The sequence below is a fragment of the Alosa sapidissima genome, chromosome 15, assembly GCF_018492685.1.
Source record: "Alosa sapidissima isolate fAloSap1 chromosome 15, fAloSap1.pri, whole genome shotgun sequence".
In the NCBI taxonomy this organism is placed as follows: Eukaryota; Metazoa; Chordata; class Actinopteri; order Clupeiformes; family Clupeidae; genus Alosa; species Alosa sapidissima.
Genome location: NC_055971.1, coordinates 34,063,418 through 34,084,154, shown reverse-complemented (window position 1 = coordinate 34,084,154; position 20,737 = coordinate 34,063,418). Strand labels below are relative to the sequence as shown.

The following is a 20,737-nucleotide window of genomic DNA, read 5'->3' as shown; positions in this document are numbered from 1 at the left end:
ACACACATTCCCTCTCACCCATACACATCTCCACAAACACACACACACACACACACACACACACACTCCCTCTCACCCATACACATCTCCACAAACACACACACACACACACACACACACACACACACACACACACACACACACACACACACTCCCTCTCACCCATACACATCTCCACAAACACACATAGACACACACACACACACACACACACACACACACACACACACACACACTCCCTCTCACCCATACACATCTCCACAAACACACACACACACACACACACACACACACACCCTCTCACCCATACACATCTCCACAAACACACACACACACACACACACCCTCTCACCCATACACATCTCCACACACACACACACACACACACACACACACACACACACACACACACACACCCTCTCACCCATACACATCTCCACACACACACACACACACACACACACACACACACACCCTCTCACCCATACACATCTCCATCCAAACACACAAACACACACACACACACTCCCTCTCACCCATACACATCTCCACCAAACACACACACACACACACACACACACACACTCCCTCTCACCCATACACATCTCCACCAAACACACACACACACACACACACACACACACACACACTCCCTCTCACCCATACACATCTCCACACACACACACACACACACTCTCTCTCTCACCCATACACATCTCCACCACACACACACACACACACACACACACACACACTCCCTCTCACCCATACACATCTCCACCACACACACACACAAACCGACACACACACACACACACTCCCTCTCACCCATACACATCTCCACCATACACACACACACACACACACACACTCCCTCTCACCCATACACATCTCCACCAAACACACACACACACACACACACACACACTCCCTCTCACCCATACACATCTCCACCACACACACTGGGCTGGGACGGTAACTGCATTACGGTCATGTGACCCCACGCCGCTCCTGAAGGGGCGCACACAGAGATGGAGAATCGTGAGAGGAAGCATAGCCGTGCTTTCTGTCTTTGTGGAGAGACTTCCGTGCCTAGCTGCCCACCCGGCACTAGAATTTGTTCTGCTTCATATTTCTTGTTAAGCTAAACTGTGATTTGATACCCATTCTGTTAAATACACAGACCCCTATTTTGTTACAATGAGCCAAACTGTGTGTGTTTTCCCCTTTATGTTAATGGTGGTGTCCAACTGCCCGCAAGACTCTCCCACACACACACTCACACACACACAAATACACACTCCAATCTACACCCACACCCTTCCCACACTTCCTCACTCACACACACTCTCTCTCATGCACACACACACACTGATTCCTGCCACCCACAATTTCAAACACAAACACACTCACAACCACTCCTCACACACTCTGCCTCTCTATCACACACACCATCTCTCCCACACACACACACACACACTCCAGTCTACACACACAGCCAGAACCTCCCCTTGGTGGCCTGGACGATCGAAGGCCTGTAAGTGCAGGTAAAAACGTGTAAAAGCAATAAGCGTTCAATAATAATCGCCCAGTCCTACACACGTACACACACATTCCTGCACACACACACACAGACACACAGCCGCCCCCTCTCTTTATCACGAAAGCAAACACACACACACACACACACACGTTAGCACAGCGGTAGCATCGTGGTCCTGCACCATACATGGGTTTAGTGCCCACAGGGACCCACATTTGAGTCCAGCGTGAGGTCATTTCCTGACCCCAGTCCCCATCTCTCTCCCACCTGCTTCCTGTCTCATCTCTACTGTCCTGTCCATAAAGGCTAGAGAAGCACATGGACATCCAGTACGGTCAGTCTATACTAAAGTGCTGGAAGGCAGACATGACGTATGAACTGTAGTCTGGAGTGTTTGCTTAACTCTCAGCTCAGGGACAATGTCCTCCATCAGGACAGATCCTTCAACACGAACTTCAGCTATCTGATAAGGTGACTACTGGTAATCGCTCTGGAAATCTCTCTCTCGCTCACACACACACACACACTGTGTGTTCACTGTGTGCTGAGTGTGTTTCACTAATTCACGGATTGGGATAAATACAGAGACCAAATTTCCCTCACGGGATCAAAAGAGTATATATACTTATACTTATACACTCACACACACACACACACAGTGTGTTACTTACAGAGCTGATGTGACTCCTGGCAGCACCTTCTGAAGAACTTCCTCTGGACTGAGGAGTTCAGTCTGATCTTCCTCTGGTGTCTTTATGTACTTCTGCAGGTCAAACTCAGCCAGCTGCTCCTCTGACATCTTAAACTGAAATTTCTTAGTCTCCCACTGTCCAGGTAAGAGCATCTCTACATGCAGATTATCTGTGCTCATTTTGTGCTCCACTACAGCATGGTGATTCAGCTCATTCAGACAGTAGAACAGGTTGATCCTTCTGTTTGAATTATATACATCTTCATCTCTGTTTGAATTATATACATCTTCATCTCTGATGGAATCATCTTCATCTTCATCTCTGTCTGAGCTCCTCTGATCTCTGATCTTCTGTTTGACATACTGGGCTGTTTGCTCTGAGCTATCTGATTGGCTACTGCTCTGTGGCAGAAGGTGCTTTAAGAGATTCTGATTGGACTCCAGTGAGAGGCCCAGAAGGAAGCGGAGGAAAAGGTCCAGGTGTCCATTCTTACTCTGTAAGGCCAGGTCCACTGCAGTCTTGTGTAGGTCATGAAGTGTTGCAGCTCTGAACAGAGCAGAGAGCTGAGAGGTTTGCTGTTGGTCAGGCATGTTTCTCTGTCTGTTGCTGAAGCAGAGGAACACATACAGAGCTGCAAGAAACTCCTGGATGCTCAGATGCACAAAGCTGAACACCCTCCCCTGGTACAGCCCAGCCTCCTCTCTGAAGATCTGAGTACACACTCCTGAGTACACTGATGCTTCTGTGACGTCAATGCCACACTCTCTCAGGTCCTCCTCATAGAAGATCAGATTGCCCTTCTCCAGCTGTTGGAAAGCCAGTTTCCCAAGTTTGAATATCACCTCTTCATCTGTCTCTTTTCTCTCTGTGTACTTCTGTTTGATGCTTGTCTGAACTATCAGGAAGTGTGTGTACATTTGAGTGAGAGTCCGTGGCATTTTTACGTTCTCCGATTCTGATGTTCTCTCTACAACAGTGGCTGTAATCCAGCAGAAGACTGGAATGTGGCACATGATGTAGAGGCTCCTGGATGACTTCAGGTGTGTGACTGTTCTGCTGGCCAGGTTCTCATCACTGATTCTCTTCCTGAAGTACTCATCTTTCTGTTGGTCATTGAATCCCCTTATTTCTGTCACCTGGTCCACACACTTTGAAGGAATCTGATTGGCTGCTGCTGGTCGGGTGGTGATCCAGAGGAGAGCAGAAGGAAGCAGATTCCCCTCGATGAGGTTTGTCAGCAGCACGTCCACTGAGGCTGGCTCTGTCACATCACAACACCTCGGGTTGGAGAGGAAATCTAGAGGAAGTCGACACTCATCCAGACCATCAAAAATGAACATGACTCTGTTCTCTGAACTGGAGAATATTCTGGAATCTTTGATTTCTGGGAAAAAGTGCTGAATAAGATCCACCAGACTGAGTTTCTCCTCCTTCATCAAGTTTAGCTCCCGGAAAGGAAGAGGAAATATGAAGTGGACTTCCTGATTGGCTGTTCCTTCAGCCCAGTCCAGAATGAACTTCTGCACAGAGACAGTTTTCCCAATGCCAGCCACTCCCTTTGTCAGCACTGTTGTTCTGAGGTGTTTGTGTTGTCTGTGAAAGGGCTCAGAGATTCTTCTCTCTTCTTCCAGGAAGTGTTCTTTTCTGCGTCTTTCCTCTTCCAGGAAGCGATTAAAGATGTCACTGCATTTGATTGGTCTGTCCTGTGCTTCTCTTCTCCAGGATGCCCTCTCTATCTGTCTGACCTCATGTTCATAACTGACCCCTCCTCCTCCTCCCCCCTCTGTGACGTAGAGGTCTGTGTAGATCTCTTGGAGGAGTCTGGGGTCTCCCTGATTTGGTACTCCCTCAACCAGCTGCTGAAACTTGCTCTTCAGAGTAGATCTGAGTTTCTCATGGATCTCTGCCTCCTCTGGTGTCCATCTGGATCAATGACAGAATCACACAAAACACACACATGAACATCATCATAGAACACCTGGGGAGAATGTTTATGCACAATCAATAGTGACTTAGAATTGGAAATTGATTTATTTAAAACAGGGACAATGCACAAATAAACATTAATCTTCTGATACAAGAGAGTATGTGTTTGGCCAGCAAAAATTATAGCAGTTATAGCAACAATTGCTAAGTTCCACCTGTAGTCCCTATAATCATGTTCTAAACATCATGTTCACATCATTTCCTCTTGAGATAAAGCAGAGTCTATGGGCTGCATTCAGTGAAAACAAACGCACGTTAATGAAGCTAGATAGAATGGCAAAAGTGTAAAGTTGATGACAGCTGGATTGAGTGACTTCAGTTGTCATAGATGGATGAATGTTTGTTTTCACTGAGTTGTTCCAAACCAGAAGTGGCCACACTGTTGAAAATTCTCATTCATTAGAAAAGACTAAAGTTCATTACATTATAATGTAGTAATTTGTGTTCATTTCCTCCCATAGACACACTGTAGCTACACACAGTGGGGGTTTGTCCATATCATCAGAATATGTACATGCAGGGGGGTTGTAAACTATTAGAAACGGGCAGACAGTCATGGAAGGACAGTTTGCAGAAGACTGACAGTTGAGTTTATTTCTCTCGTATTCCTTGTAGTTAAAGGTGTAGTCAGCTATTGCGCAGGAAGTCGCATTTGTTGTGTTTGTTTATATATTTTTTTTTTTAAATTGTCCAAAACAACATACATTATATTTTAACCAAGGACCAAAGGAAACACAACAGAGAGATAGCTCACCCTTCCCTTCAGTATTCCCAGAGAAACTCCACACAAGGTGTTCTTTGTGTTTGGGGGACACTTTGTTTGTTTCTAGTTTTTGGAGCCTGGGCTGCCTACAGAGAGTGTTTTTTTTACAGAGTATTCACGGAATGGGCAGCGAGCGGATCGCGAGGAAATGATTGCTGAACGTGAAGAAAAAATTTTATGGGCTTGAAATCGCGTACAATCACTGACTTCACATTACTGACACAGCTGGGTTCCCTTACATAAACAGAATAAATAACATCATTACTACAGGAACAAATAATGTACAGTTCTAATATGGCATTACAGAATAGGGACCTAGAGGGACAGAAGGTTTCTAACATCAAATTAGGGGTGAACGATTTTGGAAAAAAATCTAATTGCGATTTTTCTCACCAATATTGCGATTGCGATGCGATATGCAGTTATTTTTAAGCTCTTTATCTTCTGTCTTATTCAACAAAGACAAGCAATATATTATTCTATAGTATGACCAACACAAAATTAGATAAGTTAAACATAAATGGTTCTTTCCTGAAGCCCAGGCCTATGTTATGATGGCATTAGGTCATTGAATAAGATTGATGAATGAAATATTTTTTATTTAACTATTTTAATTACATTAGTAGACCTATATTTGTTGAACTTCCAGCCTTGTAAACATTTAATGATTCTGATTCGTTTCTATTTCATGTAGATATGACCTTCTTTCGTTAGTTAACAAATAGGTCTACATGTAGTGGCACTGACACGGCTTCTCCTTGTCCTGTGCTCTCCATACACGCGCGCGCGCGCGCACACACACACAGACCCGCTCCTCTCCTCTGTAGGCTACTTGCACGTGAATCGGACAAACTACTGTAGATTGTTGTAGAGCAAATAAATGCGGCCGAATGACCGTTCGGCTCGGTGTTAACTAAAGGTTAGCATCATCAACACCGCAGCGCAATACGCATGCATGCAAATTAACCAGTTTGTTCATATCACAACAAAGCCAATCGCGGAGACAAAACTCTTTAAACAGGCAAAGTTATCAGCAGTTAGCAGCATGTGTGTAGAGCCTTAGCTGGTAAGCTAATGTTAGAACAGCTGGGTTTTTGGTGGTTAGCTGTGTCAACTACTTGCGGATAACATTATGCATCAATTCATTAACTGTGAGATGAAATGTTTGTGCCGCCAACCCCCTTGGATATAGCAAATGCTGTCACTGTACTCCAGTAAACAAAGTCCCCGGTGCACAGGTGAATGGCTGCTGTGCAGCCTAAACAGTCGTGGAGTTTTAATCGTCAGTTGGACAAGTGAATGAAGTTACCAGCCAGAGTAGCAGCACAGGGGAATTATGAACTAGAACCAGGGACATGGCAGGTTCGAGCAAAAGGTAATGAAGAGGTTTATTTTTAACCAAAGTAGCTCTACTGATCAGGCCTTTCTTGACACTGTTAGCTGGTCCTCTTGCTTACGTTTTTTGCTTCTTCAGTGGTCGGTGAGAAGAGTCGGTGGCGCGTCGGCAAGCAAGTATAAATGCGTTTTGGTGACGTCACATATTACAAATCGCAGCCTTTGCGTTTGAAAATCGTGTTTCATCATATCGCGATATTATCGCAAATGCAATAAATCCAACCTGACCGCTGTAGAGATGGTTTCTAAAGGATTGTGCTAAATCTTGGCAGATTATCATCCATAATCTCACCTGTGTTCTGAGGCAGAGTCCTTCTCTTGTCTGGTCTTGTCTGTCCTCTTGGACTGTGTGCCTGACGCCCCCTGCTGGACACTGTTAACACAACATGACTCTAGTGAGTGTTTTCACATCTCCCTCTGAAGGACCGCATTCTCTCTGTCTCTCTCTCTCGCTCGCACGCACGCAGGCACGCACGACACACACACACTACACAAATTATAAACAACACACTACACACCATTACATCAATCCAAAACGTTAAGATATTAGTGAAAATACAAAAATAAGGTTACATTTAAGTAAAAAATGGTAATTCCACCGTGCTTCTGATTAACAATCTGGCGCTTCACATGGGAGGACTGATCATGCAGTGAGGTCACGGGAGCACACAGATGCTGAAGTTGCTTGTTTCTTCATTTCTGAATTGTAAACACCCTCAGGTGCATGAAAGGGGCCACACCGTGTATATTGTATTTTCATACCACATATTTGCTTTTTTACAAGCTGATCTCATGAACACGCTTTTAAAGTTGGGTCCTCCTAGTTTACAGTCAGGCAGTTGAAGGTAGTATAGCGCCCCGTTATGGCTGATGATCCGAATGAGAGTAGGCCCAGGGATGACATGGGCTAATTTAAGGTACGGCCCCCTCTAATTTAAGCCGTGGCCCACTGGTTAGCACTCTGGACTTGTAACCGCAGGGTTGCCGGTTCGAGCCCCGACCAGTGGGCCGCGGCTGAAGTGCCCTTGAGCAAGGCACCTTACCCCTCACTGCTCCCCGAGAGCCGCCGTTGAAGCAGGCAGCTCACTGCGCCGGGATTAGTGTGTGCTTCACCTCACTGTGTGTACACTGTGTGCTGTTTGTGTTTCACTAATTCACCGATTGGGTTAAATGCAGAGACCAAATTTCCCTCACGGGATCAAAAAAGAATATATACTATATACTTATACTCTATGCACCTGAGGGTGTTTCTCAGTTGAAGCAGCGCCTCTATCTCCCATGGACTCTGATGAAGATGGAACCTAAATTGAAACGTTAGCCTTTTGCTGCACCGTTCAGAAATAACATATGAGCAACTTCAACATCTATGTGCTCCAGTGATCTCACCCTTTTCACCTCATAAGGTTTAGTTGCACAGGTTGTAAACACACTATACACAAGGTTTAGATGCACAGGTTGTAAACACACTATACACACTCTGCAGATACTGTATGTGGAATGTTAAGATATTGGCTAAAACACAAAAATAAGGATTAGTTTGTCAGCCGGTTTCACAGATTTGCTTACGTAAGAACGATAAGTCAAGTCTTTAAAAGTCTTTAAACTGGTTTTCAAAAGAGATTTCCCTTAAAAAAACATTTTTTTTTAATTTTACAGCAACCATGTATTTGGGCTATCAATTTTCTTCCATAACCTAATTCGAATTTCATTCATTATTATTTTTAATAATCAAATTATATTCAAATATTTAATGCTCAAATTATGCCTATTATTAATATGTACGATGCATCTTTACACACTGTATAAACGGGCTTATGCATTGCCAATGCCACTATAAACGCGTGGTTGACTTGTTATATTGAACAAAAGCCCAGTCTACCAACGATATCTGTGCAACTTGAGTAGCCAAATTAGCAAGTATTTCCTGATTGGGGAAAAGCTTACTTTCTTTTTTTCTATCGGCCCTCGATTCCATGAACCAGAGAAGTGACAAAAGCACCGGACAGAGGACATAGCCTAGAGGAGGACATAGCCTAGAGGAGGACATAGAGGACATACTGTAGCCTAGAGGAGGACATAGCCTAGAGGAGGACATAGCCTAGAGGATATAGCCTAGAGGACATAGCCTAGAGGACATAGCCTAGAGAAGGACATAGAGGACATAGCCTAGAGGAGGACATAGAGGACATACTGTAGCCTAGAGGAGGACATAGAGGACATAGCCAAGAGGAGGACATACTGTAGCCTAGAGGAGGACATAGAGGACATAGCCTAGAGGAGGACATAGAGGACATACTGTAGCCTAGAGGAGAACATAGCCTAGAGGAGAACATAGAGGACATAGCCTAGAGGAGGACATAGAGGACATACTGTAGCCTAGAGGAGAACATAGCCTAGAGGAGAACATAGAGGACATAGCCTAGAGGAGGACATAGCCTAGAGGAGAACATAGAGGACATAGCCTAGAGGAGGACATAGCCTAGAGGAGGACATAGAGGACATAGCCTAGAGGAGGACATAGAGGACATAGCCTAGAGGACATAGCCTAGATGAGGACATAGAGGACATAGCCTAGAGAAGGGAGGCAAAAACCTAATTCTTGCCTGCTTTGGCTGCGCGGTTCCTCATCCTTGGACTGTTCACCTACCTAGCTTCTCAGGGTGTAGCGTTATCAGATGTGCACTCGGGCTGCTCGCTGATTACGACATAGGCTAATTGTTATTTTTCCGAAAACGTTCCACACATCGCTGAAGAGTGGTGATCTCCGTGGGTGCAGTGCCCCATTCTGCCATATCTAGATTGTGCATTAGACGTGACAAAAGCATTTTGTTTTCACATATTCGCTAAAGTTAGCCAACACATAAAAAAACTCACCAAAACACCACATTCGAATAGTAATTTCCAAATTTGAATGATTTTTTAAATATTCGATTTATATTCGACTTTAGAAATTCGTTCCAACAGCCCTACCATGTATGTCCAAAAGACAATTTCTCTGCACACTAAAGTGTACTCTGATGTAAATGCCTTTAACACAGTACAAGCCGGGTTAGGAGTTTAAAATGAGTCAGACAGAAGACTCGGCCCTCGCCAGCCAATCAGCTTTCACCAGACCCTGAGCACACGGGCGCTTAGACCCTGCTCCTTTCAGACAGCCACAGGTGCAAATAGAAACAATTTTTTTATGATGTATTACTCTTCAGTTATCCATATTTCTGTCTGTTACACAAAACCAGGACAACAACTCCAAAATGTTTGCATTGATTTGACAAACAAAAAAAGCAATTTCAGAAAATGTAATCCACTTTTTCAATTTTGTGGTTTTCCTTTTTCAAATTGAAAATTGAACTAATTAGCCTTACACAGTAGCCTGGAGAAAGATTTAGGGTCTGGCCATGAATAATGTACTATAATGGCCCAACTCGAGGGGTGGCACCAAGCATGCATTTGAAAATCTCACTGCACGCAATTGGATAACACTACGACTGTCATCTGTTTAGCTCGTCTCCGGCCCGCCTATATCAGTTACACCGATGTGATTGGTGCCCCACGATACAAGGGACATAAGTAATGAGCATCATTGCCAGAGTGATGCGCTGAGAAAATTCAAATTGTGCTCCCGCGAGAACTCTGGATATCCAGGGTCGATTATGTCTAATATACACATTTGTTTTTTTTAAAGGTCTCATTCACTGAGAAACCGTTTAATACTTGTTACTTTCGAAATACTATAGCTCACTCCAAGTTACATATGCATGCTGTACGTGAAAATTATCTTCTACCCCCATTAGCCAATGAAAGAAAATACACGGAAAAACAAGCGAATCAGAAAGAGCCCTTCCCAATGACGCCGAAGGGAAACTGACTATTCATGGCCTCGCCCACCTTGGCTTGTGACTGCCTACAGGAAGACTGGAAGATTTTGCGGCTAGGGGATTGTCTCTCTGCAGCTAGTAGGAGTTAACAGCAAGTTGCTAACATGGCGGAAAAAAGTCGTGCCTGTGTTATTTGTGGCAATAACACATCAATGTTGCATGTCTTGCCTTAGAAAGAAGAGTTGAGGAAGAAATGGTTCGGATTTATCGTTGGAACACCACCACCGAAGTAGTGCAACATTAGTTCTGTGTTCCAATCATTTCGACCACACTCACTGCCTACAGTTAGAAAGTGGTTTTGCATCGATGTTCTGAAAACCTGGTTCTGTACCGTCATGATGATCGACCACCAGCTCACAGGCTGTAAGTACAAACAAACTTTTCCACCTAACGTCTGTTACAAAATAGCATGTTCATATTCTTCACGTTAGCATGCATGAAAAGGGTAGCCTACAAGCTAGGCTTAGGCTAGCCTATATTACAGGAAGCTACACCAGGCACGTAACTGAAGTGTTCTGTTCGCGACGTGTAAAATCAGAGAATGTCTAATAGGAAGGGCTCTGGTAAAATCCATTAGAGGAATGGTCTATTTTCCCGAACGTAGCCTACAGGCCACTAACACGCCAGGTGTAGCTACTTCCATTGATTAGGCCTATTGGAAGCTAATTGTTGCAGTACATAACACGAACGGAATGCTTCAGTTACGTGCCTGGTGTAGCTACACTCATAAGAAACTGACCACACTACCCAGAGATTTAGCTTGTTGAACCTATAATCTTCTAACCTAAGTGTTAAACCACAAATAATAATATTAGCAACAATATCTTATGCTCAACTAAGTACGGGTATTGTTCTAGTCTAAACAGGGAAAATCAAAAACACAATACCCGTGCACTATTAGGCTAAGTTGCTATCACTAGAGCTCAGGTATTTACACTTCAGTCTAATTTATGTCTTCTTGCCATTATTACATTGACCTTTGTAGGCCTACAATGATGTTTTGTTTGATTACTTGCTGTTTACTTAGTGTTTTGTATGTCTTCCAGAGCACATCCTCATGTCAGGCTACACAGCTTTCTAGCCTACATTAGGTCATCACGTTAGAAGCAAAGGTTTGTGATCTAACTTTTATTGTTGTGCTAGTTAGTTTCTAGAAGTCTTTTTCTAGTAGGCTAATACAGGTTCTTATGTGCTCGTCAATGTTTGGGAAAGTCAATTCATGGATTTCTTCAGGTCACTTTCCACAGGTGTATAAAATCAAGCACCTCGATTATGAATGCAGACTGCATGGTGCTTGATTAATACACCTGTGTAAATGGACCTGATGAAACCCATGAATTGCATAACAGATAGAATGTCTTCTTGTGGGTGTGCTACTTAGTAAATCATACACCTTACCACAGTGACTAAAATATTTTTGTTTCCATTGTGCCAGTACAGTTTTGTGTGAGATAGTGAATGTCCTGTGTACTATTAGTATCTTGTAACTTGACAGTAATACACATTTATTTACTTTAGGTACCCAAACAGAATACTTAATGAAAAGTATGAATATTGATACAAGCACTTCGCATACACCATGGGCATGGGGGCCTGCTACCTCTACTGCCATCAAGCCTGTTCATCTAAGGCCAGCTAGAAGACCTCGGGTTGATCAAGAGGAGGAGGAGGATGAAAGCGACATCTCCACAATAACACCTGATGGCTCCACCTATGGCCCAGCGCAATCAAAGAACAATGTAATAGAATCATCACAGCCAATGAATGTGTTTTGTGTGTTGTCCCTTCGGATCCCCAGGACAATACAAGCCGAAACAGCAACTCAGACCTTTTTCCCTAAAAAATCCCTAAAAAAATAATTTTGTGTTTGCATTATTTTAATAGACTGCAATATTACTATTTGTCAGTGTTTCACGGACCACCTAGCAAAAAAAAAAAACAGTAGACCTACTTCAACAGTATATTACACAATAGGCCTTCTCACTGAACCACCTTGCTTGTTGTCTTTGCACCTTGCTTATGGTGTCAGAGGATTCATATGATTTAAACTGGCATAGGTTACATCAGTGTTGCAGAACTGTTTGGATTTACATACAAGTTGGTTCAATATTGCAAACAACTCATCTAATATATTTTACCACATCTACTTGTGGAACACTTGAGATTGAGTACCACTGCTGTATGTAAATATAATAAAGTTATTTATTGAAAATTGACCTGTTTTGTATATTTGTTTTAGGAGTTTCATCAGTTTTTGTCCCTTTTAAGCTAAAGGTTTCTTACATTTCATATCTTCTGTCTCACAGAGGGCCATAGTAGTCATAGTCGAATGTTTGAATTTTGAAGGGAGTACATTATGTTAAGGCAGACTGGTTCTAATCCTGGGAACAGGGTCATACAGACAACAGGGGTACTGGTGTTGCCCATTTTTCTAACCACATGAGCAATCCCCTTATGAAAAAGTAGTATAGGAATCTTATAGTATTTTGGGACAAAATATTATAGTAATCTTATAGGAATACGTATTTTGGGACTGTAGAAGTACTACTAATAACTCTACTATAGAAAAACTATAGCGGTTATAGGATATTATAGTCTTATACTATAAGATTCCAATAGTACTTTTTCCTAAGGGTCATACCTGACAGAAAACAACTTGAGTAGGCTAACCTCTGCCAATGTAGGCTATCAAAGCCATAGTTTATACTCATTACTGGAGAAGTCTTGCAGCACACGTTCTCTGCCGGTGCAATTCCAGCGAAATATAGCTAGGAGTAGGTAAGTGTGTTGGCATTTAGATCTATATATATATTGAGCTATAACCAAGTGGTCTTTCAATGATAGTATCATGGAATTCAAACCATAACTATCTATTCCGATAGCATACAATTAGCAGGCTAGGTCAGTGGCTGAACTGCATTTAGGGTGCTTATAACCTGTGTTGTGAAGTAAAATATCTACTAGGAAGATTGCAAAGACTTTTGACTGTAAAGAAATAGGTCTTTATTTTAAAACGTTTCCAACTGTTTAATACTTGAATGCAAGATGACTATTGCCACAAACGTTTACCTCTTTTAGGAGAAATTTTAAACGGACATGCAATTGTTACCATTCTATTAAACCAACGTTCACCGACAAACGATCAGGAAGCGGTTCTTCTTCCTACTCGGATCAAACACATGAAGTTGTATCTCCGAAGACATTTTGTGCAACAGTTTTGACTCGAGTTTTAGCCAGGTTTTAGCACTGTAAAGTTGAATATGGAGCATAGCACAGGCAGAATCGGATGAGGACGCACTGGAGGAAGCGTCACAGTACTGTTAGCCAATCAGAGGTGACTTCATTAGCATGTCATTAATATTCATGACTAGAGGCGAAATCCAGTCGTTCCTCCCCGCCCACCTTCCCCACCAAACTAGAACAGCATGAAACAGACGCAGCACAGCATTTTTTTCACCAAAACCGGCTCACAGGGCATTCATCAACACTACAGACCACTGCAACATTAATGAAGAAACCATGAGATGAGGCCTTTAAAAGTGTGACAGCAGTTAACTGTTATAGTTGTAGCCCTACAAACAACACAAAGACACAAACACACACACACCCTGAAAACATTATCTCACTGCTTCTGTCTGCTAATCATACACTCGTACTCACACATACACGTATCATAACTATTTGAGTTTGAGTCTTACTGTCCAGCAGAAGAATCTCCTCCTGTAAAGGTTTTTGCTTGACCCATACACTCCTCACTCTTCGCGGTTGGTGTAGGGGAGTGAGAGCTCCTTTTAGAGCCATCTTCCTCCTTCCTACAGAACAAGAAAATGTATAGTATATATACTTTTTTGATCCCGTGAGGGAAATTTGGTCTCTGCATTTAACCCAATCGGTGAATTAGTGAAACACAAACAGCACACAGTGAACACACAGTGAGGTGAAGCACACACTAATCCCGGCGCAGTGAGCTGCCTGCATCCACAGCGGCGCTCGGGGAGCAGTGAGGGGTTAGGTGCCTTGCTCAAGGGCACTTCAGCCGCGGCCCACTGGTCGGGGATCGAACCGGCAACCCTGTGGTTACAAGTCCAGAGTGCTAACCAGTGGGCCACGGCAACCCTGCGGTTACAAGTCCAGAGTGCTGACCAGTGGGCCACGGCTGCCCTGCGGTTACAAGTCCAGAGTGCTGACCAGTGGGCCACGGCAGCCCATAATAATAACATAACTTGCTTTCACTGCTAAATGTTTTTAACATCAGATTCAACTTTATTGTCATTGTGCAGAGTACAAGTACAAAGGAAACTAAGTGCAGTTTGTGTCTAACCACAAGTGCAAAAAAAGCAGAAAAGTGCAATGTGATGTACAAAGTATCAGGTGGTGCATAGACAGGACAATACATATAGTGCAGTGTAGACAGTAGCATGCAGTTGATTTACAGAAGGTGGTTTAGAGTAGTATAAATTAAATATAAATATGTGCAGTGTATTAGCAGTTACCTTATAAAAGCAGAATAAATATGGCTATGTAATATGTATGAACAACAGATATGTGCAATGTTACTATTGCGCAGTAACATTATAATAGTAGTAAGAATAATATAGATATATTCAGTGTATTAACAGAAAATAATATAAATAAAAAACAGAATAAAAATGGATATTCAGTATGAACCATATACTGTAAACAGATATGTACAGTATGTACAGCTATGTGCAGTGTGGTACCATTGTAGTGCGCAAACAGTAACATTATAGTAAGAATAAGTGTATGTGCAGGATGAATAATATGAAGAGCAGTAGAATATGGCTAAGTATAAGTGTAATTACAGTATGTACATTTAAATAAATAAAACACTATGGATGGGATAGGGTAGTGCAGTAGAACACTATGGGTGGGATAGGGTAGTGCAATAGAACACTATGGGTGGGATAGGGTAGTGCAGTAGAACACTATGGATAGGATAGGGTAGTGCAATAGAACACTATGGGTGGGATAGGGTGCAATAGAACACTATGGATGGGATAGGGTGCAATAGAACACTGTGGATGGGATAGGGTAGTGCAGTAGAACACTATGGATGGGATAGGGTAGTGCAGTAGAACACTATGGGTGGGATAGGGTAGTGCAATAGAACACTATGGATGGGATAGAGTGCAATAGAACACTATGGATGGGATAGGGTAGTGCAGTAGAACACTATGGGTGGGATAGGGTAGTGCAATAGAACACTATGGATGGGATAGGGTGCAATAGAACACTATGGATGGGATAGGGTAGTGCAGTAGAACACTATGGGTGGGATAGGGTGCAATAGAACACTATGGATGGGATAGGGTGCAATAGAACACTATGGATGGGATAGGGTAGTGCAATGTCCGCCTCCTTGTTGTCCCTGTCAAGGTTGCCATGGTCGTGGACACCTCAACAGGCACAGGCAAGGAGGCATCAGGCGGGGGCGGGGGGTGGCGGGTTTAGTTGGTTGGTTGTCACTGTTACTTTCTCTCTCTCTCTCTCTCTCTCTCTCTCTCTCTCTCACACACACACACATCCATCATAAGAATATTCTCTCTAGGCGCTTGTCTCAAAAGGTCAATATCAGTAAATCAGTCAATGAATAAATATTCAGAGGTAAATTACTATAAGTCTTGGAAAATGATGGACTGATACTTTAGTGTGATATACTGTATATGATTCAGTGACCTCTAAATCAGATTAAACACCAAAAACACTTTCCTAGGCTGAATAATGCTTAACTATGTGTTTGTACAACTTTAACATTGTGGAATACTTACATGCAAAACACACTGACTCTATTTAAAGAGTCAACAACCATTTCCATTGATTCAAAGGGCCAAAATGTAAAAATAGACACCAATCTTGCAACAAACCAGTCTGAAATAAGCCAAAGAACTCTTTGAAAATAAAAGAATGTTCCTCAACAATGCAAGATTCTAAAATTCCATGTTAAGTTAGATGGGGTCAGATATTCTTGAGAAAGTTTATTCTACAACATTCTAATTACAGTTTTGTCAGTATTTGCTGAAGAATAATGCATAAAATATATTTCCACCAACTAATGCATTTTAACATATTTCCACCAACTGGATTTTCATGGACTTATACTATGGTGTTTAGATCACCAATTATAAAATAAATATAAAAATGTGAAAATAGATTATGTTGCAATTAGTTTTGGGTCAGACCTTATTTTCCCTGGACTTTTAGCTCCGTTGTGGTGTTTATGCAAATTAGCTATACGTAATTACATTGCCCTGTTTGCCCATGTTAACAAACACTTTCACAAAACTTGTAATACATGTTTTATTTGTCTTGATGTAAGTAATCAACTCAGTAATGTTCATGGTGATATGTGAAGGTATTTTTTTTCCCTATTTGCGTGAGAAAAATACTGAATAGGCGCAAGAATCGGGTATATTTGGGTCTTTTTCTAAACTTTCCCCTATTTTTTCCCCTTACTATTGACATATTGAGGATACAAAATCAGTTAAGTTTTCTTCTGTTGCAATTTGTTCAACCTTTTTTCATAAAATGACTGGACTAATAGCTGGCATATTTGTTAAAGGTGTGCATTAGGGTTGGTATTATTTAGGATAATTTACATAGCTGCCATATTTGTTAAAGGTGTGCGTATGGGAATTCTTGCTTTAAAGTGCCTTCTCACAAAAGCAGAATCACTGAGCTTGATTTGCTAGCTAGATGAAGCGCTCTCCTTCAAAAACCTCTGAGCCTAGATGAGGTAGTCCCCTCAGTGGGGCCTGCTTATTGTTCAATAGTCTGATTTAAACACTTACAGTAATACACTTAAAACATTTGGGACTGAAGCCCTGACAAAATGGCCTGGCGATACCCATCCCCACCATTCTATTAGGAAGGAGACAATCCCAGTCTGTCACATGCAGCCTATGCTACCTCCTACCATGTGTCTAGTATGACAACATAAAATGTCACGACTTTCAAGTCAAGTCAAGTCAGATTTATTTGTATAGCGCATTTAACATGCACAGAGTGCAACCCAAAGCGCTCCACATATAAGACATTGTCATTGACACAGATGCACAATAGATGCCGGACGGAGCGGCGTAGTCGCCAGCTTACCCGTGACACCAAGACATACAAGACATACAACAAACAAATTAATAAATAAAATGAATAAAAATTAAAAATAAAATTAGTCCAATTTCCAACCGGCTGAAAATGTCCAAGGGCAAAGATGACCCGCATGAAAACTGCGCACAGCTGTGTCTTCACGATGCAACACCAACAAAGTTCTTTATAACTGACCAACCCGGAGAATTCACTGGCAGTCTGGAGAGCACTGGAAGGACAAGACAGTCCGAATTTGTGATGGGCGACCCTGCTGATTATCAGCTCGGTGGTCCTAGACAGTGACCGTTTGTTGTTTGTTGTTTCATGGTTGACGCTGTCATCAGAGTTCCTTTGCACTCAATCCAGACTCCAGGCACTTGGTAGATGCTAACATGGCAGCTCGCATGTCAGCCGCAGCTCGGTGGTCGTGGCAGCTGCAGATCTCTTGCAGATTGAAGTTAGGCACCCTTGCTGAGCAATCCCTCCGTCCAGACATTGGATGTGCAGCGTCACGGATGGATGAGGGACTTCAGAGATATAAGGCAGGCTAGCCAAGGCGCTCATCAGCCCAGTGGAAGCTGATTAACGTTAACTTGACGTTGATGGTGTCAGCCGAGTTTGTTCATCAGAAAAAAGGACTAAGAATAACACAAAAACGATCGAAAATAACATAAATAAAGAGTGATTACATTAACTAGAAAAATAAATACAAACAATTAACAGAACATTACACAAAATTACGAACATTACATAAATACAAACAAAAACAGCCGTGGCCCACTGGTTAGCACTCTGGACTTGTAACCGGAGGGTTGCCAGTTCGAGCCCCGACCAGTGGGCCGCGGCTGAAGTGCCCTTGAGCAGGCAGCTGACTGCGTCGGGATTAGTGTGTGCTTCACCTCACCGTGTGTGTGCTGTTTGTGTTTCACTAATTCACCGATTGGGTTAAATGCAGAGACCAAATTTCCCTCACGAGATCAAAAAAGTATATATACTTATACTTAAAAACATGATGCCAGACGGAGCGGCTTTCAATGAATTCACTGAATTCCGTGATTTCTCCAGGCCTGGACATGTTACAATTCCATGACTTTTACAGGTTTTCCATGGCCGTGGGTAGCCTGCCTTGTCATGAGAACATTATCTCACTGTTCCTGTCTGTTAATTGTGTACACACACACACATCATATTTGAATCTTACTGTACAGCAGAAGAGTCTCTTCCTGCAAAGTTTTTCCCTGGACCCACACACTCATCACTCTTCGTGTTGGGTGTAGAGCTAGTTTCCTCCATCCTAGAGAACAACACACACACACACACACACACACACACACACACACACACACACGTCCATCAAAACAACATCCTCTCTAGGCGTTGCCTCAAAAGCTCAAAGAAAATTCCTACTGTAAAAATCCAACATGATGCTCAGAATGGATGCTCTAATACTAATAATCCTAAAAACAGTTTACTCAAATGTTAGCCATGTTCACGAATCACGATGTTGGCTAAACGTTTCCTGAAACTCATTTTAGCACAACCATTCAGACAGACACGGCGCTGCATTTCGACTGTAGCCTACGTATGCATGTTATAGCCTTGAAAACGCCTAATGGCGCATGCTGGTGCTTTTAAAGACCATTTGTCGAAGTACTTCACCGTTTACTAGCCTTTTGAACTGCAGTCTCCCAAATTGTCGACAGGAATTGAAGCGTCCGAAGTCAAGTTTCTGTTTCACTTCTGGTCTGGACCTGGGCTGCTGATTGGCTGGTTCTAGTTTGAAATGTTTGAGTAGCAGGGGCGCCCCCTTGGGGCCACCACCTTATAAACTCTGGCCTCCCCGTATGGGGTATGTTACAGTGGGTAGGCTAGACTTTATAATGAGGAGACAGTGCGTAAGACACTATTAGTTTAAACACATAATGTAAATTCACAACAGCTCATGAGGTGAAAGAAAACATATTGCAGCACTGACTGAGTCACTCCCCCCGCCGGTTGCTGACTGCACAGTGCAAGAAGCAGGTCTGATTCATGTATAGCAACACAGCACATGGTCAGCTATGTTTTCAGTTACGCATGACACTACCACTGATATCTTGACATCACACAAACACTGTATGACATATAGGACACCTGGGGCCTGTACTACGAAGCGGGGTTACTGGCTTATCTGGGTCACTTCGAGAGTAAGTTGATCACGTGTGGCGTAACTTCCCGATTAACCCGTACTACGAAAGGTGGATAGGTTTTAACCGAGGTATGCTGCCATGGCAATTTACGCTGCATCTCAAACCTGCTCCGACCAGGTTATGTTCTTGGTTAACCTGAGTTTTCCGTTAACCACACCCTTTAAGTACCACCCCTCCACTAACAATTTCTCCCGAGACATGTCGGCGTACCTGGATGATCCATACGACATTGGAGCGCAAATCGTGAGGGACTCTCTTTGCAGGGCGAGGGGTTTTAGAGACCGCCAGAAAATATATATAGCCTACCCGGACGATATTCTCTATGAAGATATAGATTGTCAGCAGGGGGAATTCGTTATCTTTGTCAGATGATCTAGGAAGACGTCTCATAGCAATGCCCGTACATGGACATTCATGTATTCCATCGGTGATGCTGAACATCTGAGCAAGAATACTGTATGTCCGAAAATAAATCGGACATAGGCCTACAGTATGCTGAACATCTGAGCAAGAATAGCCTAAAATAAATCGGACATAGCCTACAGTAGGCCTAATAAATTAAAATCACCATTTTAACAAACTTGTTGAATTGAATGTCATATTACTGTACCCTGCACATAAAGGCTACACATTTCCACAGCACCAGAATCCAACCGAATGCCTCCCTCAACCCCCTCAATAATCGGCCTTTCACTATTTTTTGCAATGGCCAACTCCTCTGCTACTGTAAAACACTCTGGTGCCTTTCCTCCTACAGTAGTGTTCAAAGACACCTTTTTCTTGTTAGCTGTAAAACAGAGGCCAAGTGAAGGCTATAAGCTAGGCCTACATGTTTTCATAATTAATAAATATTAATGCAAGCTATAACTATATAAACCTACTATTCTGAATAATGTTTTTGTGTTTCATTTTCACCTGCTGCCACGTGCGTTTGGCAATGGTGTTGCATCTGAAATGGACACAGGATTAGGCATACACTAAATCAGTCAGGGGGCTACTTAAACATTCAATTATCCTTATTACTGTAATCTATATGCCCACTTCTGAATGGGTTGCATCTGTAAGCCTTTCTACCAAAATAGGCTATTTAATTATTTCAGCTCATTTCAGACATTCCGCAAGCTACTAATCCTCCGTAACACATATTTGAAGAACATGTGGGAATAAAACTTTACTTTTAGGCATTTAGG

General features: G+C 42.6%; 1 protein-coding gene across 3 annotated transcripts in view; it reads right to left on the bottom strand.

The window, feature by feature from the left end:
* LOC121683333 (NACHT, LRR and PYD domains-containing protein 12-like) overlaps positions 1–19,103 on the bottom strand; it is a 72,972-nt gene extending 53,869 nt beyond the window's left edge. Inside the window, exons 1-5 of one of the 3 annotated variants that reach the window (XM_042062945.1) lie at positions 19,029–19,103; positions 18,560–18,652; positions 13,953–14,066; positions 6,672–6,752; positions 2,215–4,158 (exon numbers count right to left, since the gene is read on the bottom strand). In XM_042062945.1, coding sequence (XP_041918879.1) covers positions 2,215–4,158; positions 6,672–6,752; positions 13,953–14,066; positions 18,560–18,651 — 2,231 coding nt within the window. In that variant the 5' untranslated portion in view covers position 18,652; positions 19,029–19,103. Of the gene's footprint in view, positions 1–2,214; positions 4,159–6,671; positions 6,753–13,952; positions 14,067–18,559; positions 18,655–19,013 lie in introns of all 3 variants that reach the window. The other 2 variants (XM_042062943.1, XM_042062944.1) reach the window with 2 other exon arrangements.
* Positions 19,104–20,737: the final 1,634 nt, after the last annotated feature.